This window comes from Chamaea fasciata, unplaced genomic scaffold (genome assembly GCF_029207755.1).
Source record: "Chamaea fasciata isolate MVZ Bird 193981 ecotype frontalis unplaced genomic scaffold, bChaFas1.0.hap1 SCAF_2, whole genome shotgun sequence".
Lineage (NCBI taxonomy): Eukaryota > Metazoa > Chordata > Aves > Passeriformes > Sylviidae > Chamaea > Chamaea fasciata.
Window position 1 is genome coordinate 40434869 of NW_027094087.1, and position 15278 is coordinate 40450146.

The window sequence follows — 15278 nt, forward strand, 5'->3', positions numbered from 1 at the left end:
TTCTGATCTACATTTCTGTGTTTCTGTACTTGAAACCAGATTCCAAACCCAAATCCAAGAGAATATTCTTTTCCCCTGCCCTCTGCCCACCGTTGTAAACACATACACCCTGGAGTGTAGCCTAAGAGCGGAAAGAGGGGAAAGAGGAGCAGAAAGTGGAAGTAGATCTGTACACTGATGATAATGAGCCATAAATAATTAACCATCAGATTTTCACCAGGGTTTGTGAGGAATGGGGGGTTCAGAGACAAGTGTGTCCTACTTTCCCTGTCTTTGTGAAAAAACCTGACATTTTCTGCCAGAATAAAATTTTTAGTGTTTGAAAGCTAGTCTTGGCTCTTGACCATCAGGGCAAAAAAAGACATCAAGGACAAAATTATATGAGAAATATAATTTATTAGGAAACCTGATCACAACAGGAGAAGTTGTGATAAATTATATATATATTTGGCTTAAAATAAATAATTATTAAGACTATAGTGCCATAGAATTTGAACAGAAATCCATTCTGACCTGAGAATCATGAAACGCTGAAAAAACGCAGCAGTTAAAAACATACAGTGTGCATATAGAAAAACATTGCAATTAACAATTAAACCAGCTGGTGCTCTTCGTTTGTCCAACAATCTGTTTGGCACGAGGATCAAACTGGAACTGAGTTGTTCCATGGAAGAAATACACATAGCCTAGGAGCAAAATTTAAAATAATTACATTTCACAAGTGACTTTTTTCATTGTTTTATCAGTCCATATATACCTGATATTTTTTGTTTCCTTCTCATTAAGTTTAATAACAGCTTTTTGAAAAAAATTGATGCTATCTACAGAAGCCCAAATATTCACATAAACACAGATTAAAGGTAAGTTTCACTCACCATCTTTCTGGAAAGCAGCATCAACTCTGCCAATGTTTCCAAAGCTGGAGACTATTTTCTTGGGATACCCATGATCCATGGATTTTTTCTTTTCATCATATCTTAGAAGAAAAAGAAATGTCATTACAATTTATGAGGAAGTGGACAATATTTTGAAAGTCAAAAGCAAATTCTTGCAGGCAACTCTACTGTTACTAGGAAGACTCATAGAGATGAACTTTAGCTTTTTGATTCTTATTATTAAATTTCTCTTAGAGATTTCTCTGAGATTTGAAAATCCTATCTATGGTAAAATTTGTCACAGTGTTCCCAGGGACCCTGGAAACACAGCTCAGAAATTTATTTTTGTATTTCTGGACTAGCGGAGCCTTGGCCATCACTTGCACATAAAATGAATTTCTATTTCAAGGCACTGAATATCCAGTTCAACATGAAAACAAAACATAAAACTTCAGAGAAGACAGTAGCACAGTCCTGAACCATAGTTGAATTAGCACCAGTGATGGACTTCTTAAACAAAATTGCTCTCTGGAATTTGTCACCAGCTTCAATTAGAAATAAAAACAACCTTAAAATTGGAGAATATTCATAATTACTCCGTAGAGGAATTAAATTACAACACTTTGCATTGATGACTCGTTTGAAAAGTGAATTAAAAGTGGACACTATTACAATATAGCATAAAAAAGTAGCACTGTTGTGGAGCAAATGTTAGTAATCTACTAGAAACAGACTCTTTTTTTATTGGATAGCTTTTCATTCTGGTGGAAGTACTTATAATCCTGCTACAGGAATCTCATACTTAGGAAAAAAATCCTGAATGAAAAGCTGACATTTTCTAGCAAATACCTAATTAAAAAAGCAAACAAACAAACAAACAAGCAACCCAAAATAAAACCAACAAAAAAAAAACCCCTCCAAAGAAACACATTTAACTTTCTGGGATATTCCTGATTTAAACATCAATCCACTCAAACTATATATAGTACATCAGTCCCCAGGGAAATGAGAACGTCTTCTGGTAAATGAACATTAAATCTTACCTCCAGTATCTGTCAGCTACAAAGAAGTATGTTTTTCCTGTGGTTTCATCATTGTAAGCTGCATTAACTCTTTTAACAGTCTTCGGGAACCCAAAGTGATAGATTGGTTTGGGATAGCCAGGTAGAACATCGTATCCCCGGATGACCCAATATTTATCCTCTGAAAAATATGAGCAAGTTTCATTTGTTTTTGCCATTTATAAAAAGCAAATGAAACTTGTGGTTTAGATGTCTGGAAGACAGTGTGTCTAGATGTCAGTATTACACCTTCCAGTTTACTACTTTAGAAAATGCTTCTAATTCTTTCACTGGGACTAAATCATGAAGACAGGGGAAATGGTTTTTCTTTTTATGAATAAAACATTAGAATCATGAGGTATGTTGGATAGAATATTTCCCAGAACTTTTAAAAGTTAATATAAGGTATTTTTCTGTATAACAACTGGGGGAGGGCAGGAGGTTGATGAGTTAAACCATTGACCTTGGATGGGGATATTGAATTTGTTATATTCCTGTAATATCCTATTTGATTATAGAGCCATATAATATTTTCAAAACTAGGAAATGTGCATCAAATTAAACTATTAAGGAAAGCACATGTCTAGTCAAAATGCTTTGGTAATTTTTAATGCAATTAACATATTTATATATGGTAATAGATCATGTATTATAGTCTGTGCATAATGAATTTATTTGAGATATTTAAAGGGTATTTGAGACCTTGAAAAAGAAGGACTGATTGTTAGTTCAGTGAGCAATTTTCCTCTCACAGTACAATTTTCCATCAACATATTTTTTGCATTTTTTAAAAATATAACAAATACTAATAAGCATATCAGTAACTGTAGCATAAAAATGCCTGTATTTGTCATTTGAATTCAGTAAGTGTAGTGCTTCACAAAGTGAAGTGCTGTTACCTGAAGAGAACTAGACCCAAATAAGGGTAGCTGCTTTCATAACTTGTTTTTTCAGGACATTATCTGTGACAGAGTGGAAAATTTTCTGGATTATGACATCTGGAGATCCATTACAGAAATATGATCCTCTGGTAATTATTTTCAGAATTGTAAGGTTGTCTGTTCTACTTCCTTAAAAACACTTTAACTTCTATAACTGCACAGTTTGTAAGAAGCAGGAAGTAACAGGTCAGAAAAAGTGGAGACCTTCTGATTCAATTACCTTTAAAAATTATAATTTCATCTGTCTCAATGTTTTCATAAGCAGCTTGAATTCCTGATGGCAACCTTGGCCAGAACAGCGAGATAAAATTGAGCTCTGTCTCTGTCCTTGCAGGATGCTTGCGCAGCATGTATCTGTTTTAAAGAAAATTTCAGTCATAAAATAAATCCACTTCTATCCAAAATTCAAAATAACTAATATCTCTCCTGAAGTACAACAGAGGGGAGATGTGAATACCCCCATCCATTGAGCGTAAAAGAAATCTAGAGCTAAGACATTTGTAATTTTTGCCCCTCAATTATGTGCTAAAAATTAAGCAAATTGAATATAAGACCTTCTAAGTCTCTGTAGGGCAATAAGGCTCAAACATCTTTCTCCTTGGCACTGCTTTCACTTCTGTCCCTGCTCCTGTACTGAGGATGAGTGTGGGACCCATGGACACAATGCTAACAGAGTGCTCTTGCTTTGCTGTTTATTTGAATCAATTTCAGAGGTGTGTCACAGTGGTGGGCACAGTGATAGAATAGTTGGAAAACAACCCACAAGTTCCTGTCACCTTCCCTGCTCTTGTCAAATAGGATTCTTTGGATTAATGATATGAGAATGAGCTTCTAGTACTTCTCTTTGTTTTACATTCCAAAAGGACAGTTTTCCCTCATGGATTTTTTAAAGCTACTGAACATTTTAAAGAAATAATATGTATGTTTATTGTTGTTACCTGCCCTTGAAGAAGAATATTTCTCCACGTAGGGTTGTAATAGCATCAAATGTCAAATTTGGGTCACAAGCTTCTGGAGTTATGGGCCCTGTTGGCTGCACAGCAGAAGTAGACTGTCCTGTAGGATGAATATTTATCATTTAATGTGGAGAAATATAAGGACAGGGTTCAGAAGGACCCAGAAAACATGTTTTATATAAAATGAAAAAGGATATAATTTTAAAGTTAGAGCATGTCATTAAATGCAGATTTCTAATGTTGATAAAACAAGTTGTGTTCATCTTTTCCAAAACGAGATTTTTGTGGAACTAGACTTCAGCTGAAGTTAGCTTCCATGAATTTTCTCTCTTTCGTTATCTATTTCTCAGAAACTGTTACACTTCTCATTTTGGTGGAATATTAAATACCTTTGTTTTACCACTTAACAGCCTCCCAAATATATACATAAATAAATATATATTTTCTTACCATAAATGGCCTGAATTCCATCAATGTCATCCTGAGGAAGAAGGAATTCATTGGGGTCGGTGTAGGAGTAAGTTGGATACATCAGTGCTCCAGGATCATTTGAATGAGACAGACCCAGCGAATGGCCAAGCTCATGGGCAAGAACAATGAACAAATTGTAGCCTGTAGGATGAAAACCATATGGAACAAGATAAAATCTGTTTCAATACTTAGCACAATTGACTAAATGGGAAACTAATATACACTAGAGGTACAAGAGAGACTGTAAGTAATTCTATCATCATAACAACACAAAAACATTGTTACAGAAGAGCTGTATGAGTATGTGAAGAATGTCTGATTTTAATTGTGCTCTCATTGTCATTTCTCTAGTGTCCCTCCTTCTTAAACACGAGTTGATTCCCCTGCTATCACATAAACTCCTCACGTCAAGGATCATGTCCATGGTGAGGGATTGTTGGAAGTAATCCTACTGAAAAAAGGACTTCAAAACAAACAGTGAGATTACAGTTTCAGTGGTACTTGAAACACCCTAGTTCGCACTAAACTTTGAAGTGCTAGGTTGAGAAAAAGAAATAATTTGCCTTCAGAAGTCAAGCAACAGATTTCCCTGTATCCAAGGTTTAGCTTTCCTCTGAACAAAAAAGTAAAGTGCTGAATTTAAAATCATTATAAACCCTTAGGACCTAAATATTTATATGACATTATAAATGCCACTATGATCAAAATATCTATTTTCTGCAAGTTCATGCCTAAAAATGGCAGTAAAAAACAACAAAGAAAGGGCAAGCAATTATAAATGAAAAACTCAGTCCTTTTTGCTCACTTTTCTGCCTGTAGTCAGGCTCATGAAATAGTAAACATCACATGAGGTAAGATTGTATGAGGTTAAAACTATATAGATTTAGCTACAAAAGCTTACCTCTTCCATCTTTTGTCCAAGCTTCCTCCTCATCCATATGCACATCTCCACCGATGCCTTCACCAGGCTGGAATGCATGAGCCAGCTGTCCATTGGGACCATCAAAAGGAGAATTGTCCCGGTGGTCTAAAATGAAGAGGTAAAAAATTAGTTAAAATCCTAAATTACTTCTATAGCTTCAAATGGGTATTTAATATCCTATGTTATCACTGTTACCTCTATAAGCAAAAGAGATCATTATATCTGCTTCTTTGTCGTCAACCCTTCGGAATGTCAGTGGTGTCACGCTGCTCCAGACACTGAGGGCTTTTATGACTGCTTTATCTACATCAGCTCGTCTCATCTTTGGGGTGTAATTCAAAATCCTTCAAAGGAAACCCAACACATAATACACTGGTTAGAAAATAGTTGAAATTTCAGCATTTTAGCTGAAATATAATTACTTGTAAAAAAAAATCAAAAATCTTAGACTTATCTTTCATGAATGAAAATTAATAAAGACTTTGTTTTAGATACCACCTTCTAAAGTGTCTGTCTTCTTCCAGAAATCACTAAATCACTCCATATGTCCATCCATGACATGATTCCTTCTGATCCCCTACCCCAAAGTTGGGGTGCTAGATTTATACATTTTTGAACCAGATTAGGAAAGATTACCTGTATGTCAGATTATTTCTTTTCCATTTGGGATTCCCTGGTGTGAACACATATCGCTCTACATCAGGTATACCGCATCTGGGTTTTTTCATCACCTCCAGTGTGTCAAGATCAGGTTTTCCAGTTACTTCTAGTCCAAAGAACAACTGCATTTCCTTGAGCTTTGCAGTAAGGGGGTTTTCACCACTTTTTCTTAAATGGGGTTGGGGATCCTTCTGAAGGTCATAGAAATTCTGTAGATAACTCTGAATCAGAGTTTAAAAAAAAAAAAAAGGAGAATTGCGACTTATTAGTACTGTTTCGGTCACTTAAAATTTTCTAAATAATCTTAAATTACTCCCATATTGACATGCCCTGTGTTTACCAGGACCAACAACAGCCTCTTTTCTTCAGAGCAGTTTTCCTGTACTTTTCTGAATTTGTTGTTTTACTGATGAAATACGTCTTAAAAATCTAAAACCTACTATTAATAATTAATTCTACATTATTTACTGTGCTCAATTACTCTAACAGCGAAGCTTACAAGATAACTTATAATTGGTCTCGTCGATTGGTCTCAAGGAAATTAAGGCTGGCAGTGAGAATCCACACAGCCAGGACTCCCACCAAAGTGGGTGACTACTGCTAGAGTCAGACTTGGCAAATCATGCCTTTTATTTTTAGCTACACAATATGATCCTAGAAACTCAGGCCTTCCTACTGAATTTCAAGAATTTTGCCTCAGGAAAATTATGTTGTGTCTATGTGAGTTCCCTTTTTCCAAAATATTCTGGAAGAGATCTCTTCAGCCAAAACACAGAAAAACATGCCTGCTTCAATCACGTTTCCTTCCTTATATTATTAAGACCAGTCCTATCACAAATTTCAAAGCATATTCTGAAATGTAAATTGCTGCTGAGCTTGACTCTTTCTTCTAGAGCTCATGCCTCAGTAATTTTGTTTTTACTTTACTGACAACACCAAAAGGGAAGTATGTAATATTCAGATGACTTCAGGGTAAATAAGTTCTACATAATTTTCACACATTTTCTAAGCTAGTAGTAACAATTTTCTCTTAAAACCTCTGCAAAATGGCACATTTACTTTCCACCCATATTCTGTGAATTGGAATTACAGTTATTTCTCAGAATTCCTTCTGTTTCCTTTAGATACACACTGAAAAAATACTTACCTCTACAAGCTGTAGCGTTTTTCTTTCATTTTCTGCTTCAGAAGGCACAGGAAATGCAGAGGAGATGGTCACATATAGCAACAGGAGAATTGCAAAGGTCTTCATTTTCATCTAAGGTTGTCTGCCTCAGTTTCACTCTTGAGCTACTGAGCACACTTCTCAGCTGTGTTTATATAGCTGATAGTAAACCAGTGACAGCCTGACTCACGCTGTATAATATCCTCTGATTAGTAAAAATGATGCATAGCAGTTTCATCATCAGGTGTTTCATCACAAGGTGTTGAACTAATATTACTATCCTTATTTTGCCCAAGTCTTCTGGTTTGGGCAATTTTATAGCATGTTTAAGAATAAGAAAATGTTTTACAGGTAAAACGTGGAGCTACATTTCGTATTTTTTTTTTTGAATCATGAATTTAGGCTATTTAATGGCATAAGGTTTCAATAAACTGGAGAAATAATGAGAACATTTAAGAGCAACATAATGTATTGTATGATAGTTAATCAAATTATGCTACATCTGCTACATATGATTTAATAGTAAACAGACTATATCATATTATGTAGGAATATGTAATAGCAAGCTACAAATGACAGTACCAAGAGCCAATCTTATTTAGGCATAACCAGCAGCATAACTCCAGGAGGACTGTCATCTAACAGTTATCTAACAGTTTTATCTACTATAATTTTTTGATGTTAGCTGGAGTGCTAAAATGATTCAACATTTTTTACCGGTATTAACAGTTTTGGTCATGCTACTGGAATGTGTAATCTGGTTCTCATTTGTATGGTAAGTAACATTTCCACTCTTGCCAGCATGGATAAGGTCTCTGCTGCAATAGTGTGTTTCAATTCAGGCAGAGTGAGATGATGAAAGGAAAAGACAGAATGAAAGACAACAGGAATTTTCATCAGTGTGGAAAAAGGAGATGAAAATAACCATTTTTTTTTATCCTGTGTTCACTGTTTCATAGAAGGAAGAGTGAGAGGAGCCATGATAAAAGCTGATAAATATAAGGAAGTATTTAAAAACATTTAGCAGCCTCCAGTCTCCAAGACCCTAGTGTGGTCTTAAACAACAGTGATTAAGTTTAGACATAAAGTTTGGGATTCAACTGACTGAATATTAGTGTAATTTGAAATTCTCTAGGGAATGACAACTGACCTCCAGCTGCCCTGGATGGACACAGGTCTCCATAGCTCCTGTGCTATGGCAGCCAGCCCTGGGTGGGTGTCTGAAGTATGGGCAAATGAGTAATGAGGTGGAATCTGCTTTAAGTGTTTTGTTGTGTAGATATCTGTAAGTTATTTAGGTCTCCAAGTTCCCATTTTGGACAATGAAATCTAGAGAGTGATTCAACTGACCACATGACACAGATTTCAAGATGAGAATTGCTCTCCATGCTACATTGACTGTATTGACCAGGCCCCTAAAAGTGATGAGAGAAGTTTAAATATCCTTGATTAGGAGTCTACACTCCTAAACTGAGGAAAATATTTCTAACTGCAAACATCAGAGTAATTGGCCTGAAGGGAATGTGTGTTTGCTAACTCTGCAGGCTCTCATGTACAGACTGGATATCTTTCAGGATGATTTTGATGTTTCTGTCCTTTTTGGAAGTAAAGACCCTCCTTGTAAACCTTAAAAGAGAAATAGTAAATGTTAGTGTGAGAGGGAGGAATGCAAATAAATGTCATTATTTAAATTATGCCAGGAAATTCCTCACTTACTTTCCCAAATATCATAAAAAGTAATCTATTTAATATGAGATGCTGCACTCACTGTAGTGTATCATGCCCTAATAACAGATTCAGCAGAACTTACACCATTCCTGGGAAAAGTAGAATACCTTATATCTTCCAATGGAAGTCACATGGCTTGCCTGGAGTGATTGATTGAAGCTAATGGAGGACACTTCAAAGGCAGAAGCTGAGATTTGAAATTACTTGGAAAAGATTTCCTCAAAAGGTATAGCTGTTGTAGACTAAAGAAATTCAACTTCATGGTTCATAATCCAAGGAGACTTAATTACTGGTTATTCTTACTCCATCTTGATACAGACGTACAAAAAGAATTTTGTGTGTTGGATACTTCTCCAAAGAATTGGCTACAACTCAAAGGATCTTGGGATTGGTGAAATGCTGCGTAACTTCTCTAACTCTGTTTATAAACGAGTCTTATGACCCTGTACATTTTTCTCCTTCCTGTGTTTCTTTAGGATGGTTAATATAACTCCTGATTCAATAGCTTCACTTCTTATTTTTTCCTTAAGAAGTATTTTGCTTCTTATTTTTTCTGTTTTTCCCCCCTTAATTTTCTGAGGCCATCATAGACAAGTTTAAGCACATACATGCAAAGAAGAGAAGCACATTGATCAGATGCATCTGGTGGCTGAGACAGGAACATAAGGAAATCCTGTGCTGTGGCTTTCACAGAGTTCCTTCTGCCTTGCAGATTTCTGTGCAGGGACTTTGGCCATGTTTTAATGTGATCAAGAGGATACTGAGTTGGGCAGAGGGTCAGAGAGGACTCCTGGCTTTTTTCTATGACACTTTAAATAAATTATTTTCAAAGGCAGCCAGTGGAAGGACTAGAAAATCTTGGACTCCAGCAGTAGCTGTGGGAACTCTGCATCTGAGGAGTGAAAAACTTTAGCAGCATCAGGAAGAGGAAATAGTAGTGGGATCCCCTTGCCTTGGGAATTTCCATGGTGTTGGGCTACAAAGTCATGTCCCATTTCACCATCTGCATTGACTTCCTACTGCGTGTCCTTCTGCACAGCTCCCTTGAACCTACAGTCAAGCGAAGGACTGGTTTCAGTCATCTGCTTTCCCATGGTGTGGCAGCTAGCACACCACCACCTTCTCCTCCTTCTCAAGCACTTGCTTTCAGACAAAGGCTCAAATCCCAACTGAAGGAGACGTGACTATGCCAAAATGAAACTGAGACCTCCTCCTTCTTGGAGATCTCATGAGGGTTGGTACTGACAGCCTAAGTGGTGTCTGCATAGTTCCTTATTTTTCTTGCTGGACCATTGTGTTGCACCTGCATTTGACTGGCACTGTCCTGGCCTCTCACTAAACCCCACTTCCAGTTATTTTCCTATGTGAGTGGCTCTATCCTGTCTGGGGGATCTCAGTGAGAGCCTCTGGGGTGGGGCCAGGCCTGGAGGCCCCTGTGCCATTGGTGCTGTGACTGGAAGGATGCCAGGGTGCACACAAGTCCATTGGGTACATATGTACATGTGTATGTACCTGTTGGGATACAAGCACAGCCTCACTGCTGGAGCTGGGGTCAGGGAGCTGCAGCAGCTTTAGGTCTGTCAGGGTACTAGATCTGGACAGCCCCAAACACACTGTCCCTGTCTGGAGTTTGTTTAAAATAATAGAAATTTAGAATCATAGAATGGCTTGAACTGGAAGAAACCTAAATGGTTGTCTTGTTCTAACCCCTTTACCATTGGTAGGGACATCTTCCACTAGACCAGGTCACTAAAAGCCCCATCCAACCTCGTCTCAAACACTTCCAGGGATGGGATATCCACAAGTTCTGTGGCAACTCTTCCAGTGCCTCACTACACTCCAAGTAAAGGACCTCTTCCCAAGATTTAATCTAAATCTCTTCTATTTTAATTTGAAACCATATGCCCTTGTCATACCACTATCTGCCCCTCTAAAAAGTCCCTAAACCTCTTTCTTATATTCCCTTAAAAGTACTGGAAGCTGACAATGATGTGTTCCTGAGGCCTTGTCTTCCCAGCTCTCTCAGCCTGTCTTCATAACAGAGCTGTTCCAGAGCTGCTTACATGGAAAATCTCCATGTAATCAAAGGAGAGAGGGAAAGTTTACATTTACCTATCCCCAACAGCTCTTCAGAGGCAACTCTCGTCTGGACCAAATGCATCAGTGCCTCACTCACCCTGAATCACCCTGCTAGGCCTGGTACCCATCTGCTAAGCCACTGCTAAGGAAGAGAGGGTGGCACAGATGTTAAGCCAGTGCTTTAAAGGGTTTTTCCAGTGTCCACCCAAGCAGTACAAATTTGTGTCTCCCTGTATTAGCAATAATCCTGCTTTATTTTTAGAATTCTTCCTCAGCAAAACTGCACCACTGTTCCTTGTGTTGAGACAAAAGACCTCAAAATGCCCCTTTTCTAGGTACTCTACTGACTGCTCCTCACTCTCTAGGTCTGCACAGGAATGTAAGCACTGTGAGAGGTCTACCCAGAATTGTTTCCCTTTTCATGCATTAACTGAAAAAGACATTTAGGCAGAGGCATTAAGAGGAGACGTACTTCCCCAGAAGAATTTCCCAGCTTTGAACAGTTTTCTGTCTCTGTGTTTTCAATTTAATTTGTACCTCACTTACCTAGGGCTTGGATTTGACTCTTGAAGCTACTTCTCTTTTCCCCTAGCTGTCTCTGGTAACATGTTCTGATGACTTCCACCCACACCCCTGACTGAATAATGAAAACATAAATTCACAGTGTGAATCATTGTGGGGTTTCCCTAAATCAAGCCTCTCACTACAAAATTACTCTAGAAAAGGGAACATTGATTGGTAGCTATGTAATCTTAATGTTACAAAAATGAAAACTAGTACCTCATAATTCAAAGAATTGTTTACTGTTACAATTTGTCACAATGAGGTTTGCTACTGCTTTCACAATAGCAGGTGGCATTACAAAATAAACATCATTCCCACAGGAAATACTTTTCTTTCCATTCTGTGCTCTTATGTATGTCTTGATATTCTAATATCTTTCCAATCTATTTTGTAACAACAAAATAGAAATCTTTCTGCAAACCTAGAATATTATCCTGAAACAAGCTATTTTCCTTGGAGGATGTCATTTTTCATGTGAAGTCACTGTGCAGTAATATTCTACTGATTGCCAAATATTTGCTTGAAGTTAGAGAGTTTGTGAGGAGTTTTCTCTTAATGAACCAAGTACATTTTAATACTGAGATGAAACAGCCAAAGGCAAGCCTCCAAATCAGCTGTCTTGAAGTTTGCACAAGCTCATGGCTTCACGTCACCTTGTGTTAAATATTTCCTTTATAGAACTGCTGTTGGTACTGCTCCAAGGGAATGATCAGTCATTCGGTTTACAAATCAGGGTGCAGTTCTGGGCAGTGTTAGGAGCACAGTTCTATAGTTCAAACCACTCAGAGGTCCAAAGGCCACTGTGATAGGGCTCAAGATGACAGGTGCTGAATCAACTCTAATTATCCTATTGTAGAAAAGCAATTCAGCGTGAACAGTCCCACGCTGGGGCAGCACCTGTGTTACACCTCAGTGACTGGCACAGTCTCAGACATGGCATCATCAATGATTTCAGTAAAAGCAGAACGGAAGGAGTGCTACTTTCCATGCCAAGCACCTGTTTCCTGAACACAGGAAAATCAAATTGCATTCTTTATCTTTGCAGTTGGGCTGTTACATGGGATGGGAATCTGGTCTGTTGTGTCCAAGTCTTCATTTCCCTGATGGCAGATAGGCCTTGGGAATGCCCTGCAGAGCCAGCATTACCAACTCAAAACCCTTTGCCTCTAAACTTGGTGGTAATCACACAAGCTGTGCAGATGTAAAACTTGTCCTGAAAGAGACAGCAAGAAGAAATTAACGTGTCCACACTGGTCTACAAACTAAATCTCCATATTTACTGTGGATCTGCCCCATTTGGGACATACTGGAACTCCTATAGGTTCATAGTCCCCCAGCTGGATACATGGCACAAATGCCAAAACATCTCATGAGGAAGCTACTGCTTGTGAACCTGCAAAGGCAGTTCTCTTCCTGGCAGCCAGATGGAAGTTCAGAGGCTGCCAGGGAATAATCTGGAAACAAAGCCTGCTCCTTGGCAGTTTTTAAGTATTTCCTCTGTAATATCAATGGCACCTAAGACATGCATCTTTGCAGCTCTGAGTTGTCTTAAACACTTCTGAACCTACAAATCTGCTGTTTCTGCTCTCAAGAAAGGTTCTTTTTCCCCCACAGCATTTCCATTAACCAAACCAAACATTTCAAACAAGTTCCTGCAGACAATATTTAAATGGAGCAATTTTAATCTTATTCTGTTCTGTCAGGACTTATCAGTTACCTTTGCCTGGTTTACTGAGGTGGCAAACTCTCTTAGTCTGAGTGTTTAAATCACTACACAATATCTTTCAGTTCAGGTCAGCACCACAGACCTACCTTGTTTGATCATATATTTATAATCACGCCAAGAACAGTATCAGAGGTCATTCGTCCATTCTGGGCAGAATGAGTGTGTGAAACCAATAAAACAAATAAATAGCAAGAAAAAGAACTTGCAAGCCAAACAGTTTTTTTCCTTGGTTAGATAGTGTTGGGACTTCCATGTTGGACCTTCTGGGTTGTGTCTGATGGTCACCCTATGGAGTCCTTGAAAAGCAAAAAGCAAATATATATATTCAGATGTAGCAAAATGTCCTCCAAGACAAGATGAGACCACTAAATATAAAACACAGAAGAAAATAGAGAAATTCTTGTGATCTGAATTCTACAGTCACTAATAAGCCTGTTCCTTGTGAGAGAGACTTTTGTCTTCACCCAAGTTTCTATGCAAAAAGCGTAGAAATTGTCTGGAACATGGAAAATCTGATGCGTTTAGAAGACTGAGAAAACTATAACTGGAATGCTTGGACTAAGTGTACCACAGACAATGAATGCATTTAACTCAGAGCCTATGTCTCAAACTGTATTTTAGAAGAGCACAGGATATTGAATGCAGGTAAATCACCTTAAGTTCAAATCAAAAGCCTGTTTTCACACAAATGGTAAGGCTGTCTTGTTAGTGGTATCAGAGGTTTTTAAAATAAGAATTCTGAAGAAAAAATTATACCAACATGCGAGACTAAACCAGATAAACTATATTAAGACAGACAGTACTAAAATCAGCTAAGCTCTATTTTTGCCACAGATCTTAGACTTCATATTCACAATTTGTGTGACTATTTGTATGCATAGAAATAGGTAAAGAAAGAACTCCAGCTAATCAGAAGTCATCAAAAAACCATCAAAGAAGAACTAGTGGGATAAATATGTGGCAGCCAGAAAACTACAAAACCATCATGAAAGGTCTAGGACCAGCCATTTTGTTCTGAGAGCTATAATCTCATCTGAAAGACAGTATTTCCAAAAGAAAGTTGGATAGACCAGAGCCGGAAGAGATTATCCCATTTAAAATAACATGGTCTCATGCAGTTGTCCACAATGGAAATGATTTGCAAGGCACAGACACCATAGAAGAACACCAGCAGTAGGAACAATAGAGGAAAACTATTCAAACGAGAACAGTTAGGATTCTGTAGAAAACTATTCAAACCAGAAACTTCCAGAATGAACAAACCCTCCCCCTCAACCCACCAAGACAAACAAACAACAGCAAACAAACAACACTATAAAGTGTGAGCCAAGCTGTTCATGCATCTTCTTAACTTTCACTGTTTTAGCTGAGACCATGGACTGATTAAGTCCATTAAGAGTGTGTAACCTTCTTATCAGAGTCAAACTCAAATTGCTTTCTTCCACTGAAGAAATAAAGGAAGTCTAGGAAAACCAACCAACCAACAAACAAACAAACCCAGATGAATTATGGTACTGCAGATATAAAGACTTTCAGCTGCAAGGCCAATCAATAGGCTGTACCAGAAACATGAAGGAACTATAGAATTAAAAAACAGGAACAAGACTAATAAGAAGGAAATAAACAGCACAAAAATATTTCCTGCTAAATTCAATTGAAACTTTCTTGTTACAGGGCTTGAACCTGCTTCTCTGACCTTGGCAATATCAGACACTGACTAATTTCTTTTTCTTGAGGTGCTGTGATTAAAATTAATCATCTTGACTTTACTTCTGCTTGGACAGCAAAGCATTGTTTGCCACCTCTACAGCAGGTGTGGCAGCAATATTTGTCTTGCAGGACTGACAATGCCATTATACATTTTTGACCCTGATTGAATTCAGATAGAGATTCCTCAGTGACTGGAGTGTCCCATTTGAGTAGCCCTGCTACCAGGGGTTTTAAAAATGCATCAGAAAAAAAGGTTATATGAAGTATGTTGGAATATCTCATTGCAATCTTGCTGTACTATTTTATGCATAAATAGAACACAATCCCCTTGTCCCAACAGATCTGGAGAGAGTGGGCACAAACTGAAACACAGGAGGTTCCCTCTCAACATCAGGAAACACATTTTTTACTGTGAGAGTG

The 15278-nt window shown here is 37.8% G+C and overlaps 1 protein-coding gene across 1 annotated transcript; it reads right to left on the reverse strand.

Annotated features, from left to right (window-relative positions):
* Positions 1–457: 457 nt before the first annotated feature.
* LOC136285910 (interstitial collagenase-like) lies at positions 458–7144 on the reverse strand. Its single transcript, XM_066177421.1, has 10 exons — positions 7034–7144; positions 5863–6107; positions 5422–5570; positions 5206–5331; positions 4284–4445; positions 3816–3933; positions 3098–3231; positions 1919–2078; positions 876–976; positions 458–686 (listed from the first exon to the last, which is right to left on the reverse strand). Exons 1-10 carry the CDS (start codon positions 7142–7144, stop codon positions 586–588), a joined length of 1407 nt encoding a protein of 468 aa, XP_066033518.1. The 3' UTR covers positions 458–585.
* Positions 7145–15278: the final 8134 nt, after the last annotated feature.